This window comes from Trypanosoma melophagium (assembly GCF_022059095.1).
Source record: "Trypanosoma melophagium isolate St. Kilda chromosome Unknown ctg8segment0, whole genome shotgun sequence".
NCBI lineage: Eukaryota > Euglenozoa > Kinetoplastea > Trypanosomatida > Trypanosomatidae > Trypanosoma > Trypanosoma melophagium.
In genome coordinates this window covers 100,001-102,500 of record NW_027125192.1, presented here as the reverse complement: position 1 = coordinate 102,500, position 2,500 = coordinate 100,001, and the positions used below count along the sequence as shown (strand labels likewise).

The 2,500-nt window shown below is 41.6% G+C and overlaps 1 protein-coding gene across 1 annotated transcript in view; it reads left to right on the top strand.

Moving 5' to 3' along the window:
• The window catches only part of LSM04_000262 (uncharacterized protein), a gene marked incomplete at both ends in the record, with an annotated part of 4,188 nt that extends 2,363 nt beyond the window's left edge, over positions 1-1,825 (top strand). Inside the window, one exon of the mRNA XM_067333161.1 lies at positions 1-1,825. This exon is cut by the window's left edge and continues 2,363 nt beyond it. Within this exon, the coding sequence (XP_067186001.1) occupies positions 1-1,825 (1,825 nt within the window).
• Positions 1,826-2,500: the final 675 nt, after the last annotated feature.

Here is a 2,500-nt window from a genome sequence, read left to right as displayed (position 1 = left end):
CAGTGTAAAAGAGGGAGATGGTGCCGTAACGAGCAGCTTAAACAGTCCCGCTTCCAATTCCCACTATCAACACCAACCACATCAACATGCACATCAACATCAGCAGCCTTTGTCTGGTGTATTCTCTTTAGGACAAAGTTTCTCAAGTCAGGGAGGTCTTAGTCGAAGTATGTGTCAAGAAAATATTCCCACACGAACCTTTGAAGTTGAGGTATATGACAAGTATGAAAAGGAATATACACAATTTGAAGATTGTACGGTGGATGTAAGAAATCCAGATGTAGTGGAAGGTTGTATTTGTGCATGTGTGCTGGCAGATGAAGAGAAACACACATGGACGTTTGAGCGGATTCGCTATGATGCACTTCGTCCAGCATACAAGCGTGATGTCGTCACATTACTTGAAAACTGTATTATCCCAAAGGCTAAATTACTACACTGGCTTGAACATGAAAAGATTATTCCACCCGCTCCAGGAAATACACCACCACTGCAGTTCACTATTCCAGGATCTGCCGCCACATCACCAAACGCAGCAGCAACAACAACAGCAACAGGAGGAAGTAAATCACATCACGGTATTGGACTTCCAACATACGCCAGTTCTGTGATGATGCAGCATGGTGGTATTCCAGCATCTGTGCCTGTGCATATGCCCCCACCGCCCCCGCCCTCATCTGTAACAGAGAAGAGTGGATATCAAACTATGTTTCCCCGAACTTCACCTAAAAGAGTTTCAAATTATCAAACGCCTATTATGGCGGCATTCCCAGATCCCGTTTACAAAACGCATGGTCCGATGGATTCCGCTACTGAGGCGCGTACAAGGACACCTCGTGCGAAACTTTCTTTAACAGGAGATGCCCCGTCTCTCACAACATTGGAGCTATTAACGACGATGGTCCCATCTGTGCATATTGTTCGTACCGATAGTATGACTGATAAGCATAAGAATAACCAAAATGAGCATTCACGCCATCAACGTGATCGTCGCGAACAACGTGTAGGAGGACGTGGAACAGATGAGAAGGGAGGAGATGAAAAGGGAGGAGGCAGCAGTAAAAAGGCGTCATGTCAAAACAAAACACGTCAGGGTGGTCAAGGAAGTACAACCATTCCCGCTAATTGTGCGCAGTGCGCTAGGAAGCAACAACCCGACTCTCTTCACCTTGACAAGCGAGATCAGAAGTATTACTGCTATACTTGTTGGGCGAAGTTAGGCTGGGGGCTCTGTCGTGAGTGTAATGAGTTCAAGGAGGGTTATCGTGAGCGCACCAGACGCCGCGTGGGTGACTTTTACTGCAACGATTGCTGGACTTCCTTCAACAAGGATGGCGGTAATAATAATAATAATAATAATAATAATAATAATAGTGGTAATAACAGAAAGCGAAGCGATCGTTCATCTAAACAAAAGAAGGACACACCGCAGGAAGACGTTGAGGTGAATGCGGCCGCAGATGCCGTTTCCAACGAAATAGGAAAGAAGAGGGAATCAACAGGGCGGCGAAGGGTGCAGAAGCAGTCGCAGAATACAAAGAAAAAGAAGAACACCTCTCCTCCCACTACCAACACCAATACCACAACAGAAGAAAGAGAAGGGGGAAAGAAGAAAGGCGCGGGATCTACAAATGATGTTAATATGACAGAAAGCGGTGTTAATAGCAGTGATGCGAAGCGGGAAGGGACTGCAGGCGGAAAACAAAAGACGAAGAGCAGGCGAAATGAGAAACAAAATCGTTCTGTGCCAAAGGAGACAGTGACTGTAGAGAAGCCGGAAACTCAGAATGATGTTCCAAACGATGTGAATGTTCCAGTTGAGTAAGAACAAAAAAGAAATTTTTTTTTCTTTCCTTCTTTTTCTTTTCTTTTTAATTCTCTCTTTCTTTCACTCTCTTTCTTTTTTTCCTTTGTTTCTTTTTTTATTATTCCCTTCTTTCTTTATTCCCTTCTTTTTTTGTTGAATAAAAGAATGAGTGATTATAATAATTTGTTTCTGCTTGTATTGTTGTGTAAGTAATCTTGTTGTAAATAGTTGATTCGGAATATATCTGTGGATGATGAGTTTCGTATATAAATCCACATATATTTATGCATATATAAATGTATATGTGTATTTATATACATGTGGTGGTTGTAGGGCAGGTGAAAAGGATGTTGAATGTGGGGGGAAATAAAAAAGAACAAAAAAGAGGAACAGCGATGATGATAACAACAAGAACACGAGCCCCCCAAAGAGAAAGACAATGCAAAGTTTAGAAGGAGTGGAGAAAAAAAAATATTAAGGATAATAACCGAAGAAAAGAACAATACTGAAACAGAAATAAAACCAAAAGAAAGTAAGAACGAAAAATTTGTTTTTATTGTTTTTCCTTTTTTTTCTTTTTTTTCCCTCTTTCTTTATCTCACGCTGCAGTCACCTACACTGTCTTGCGCACAAAACTTCTCTTCTTTATTTCAGTTTTCATTCCCCCACGAACTTCTTCTTTGACTTCTTTTT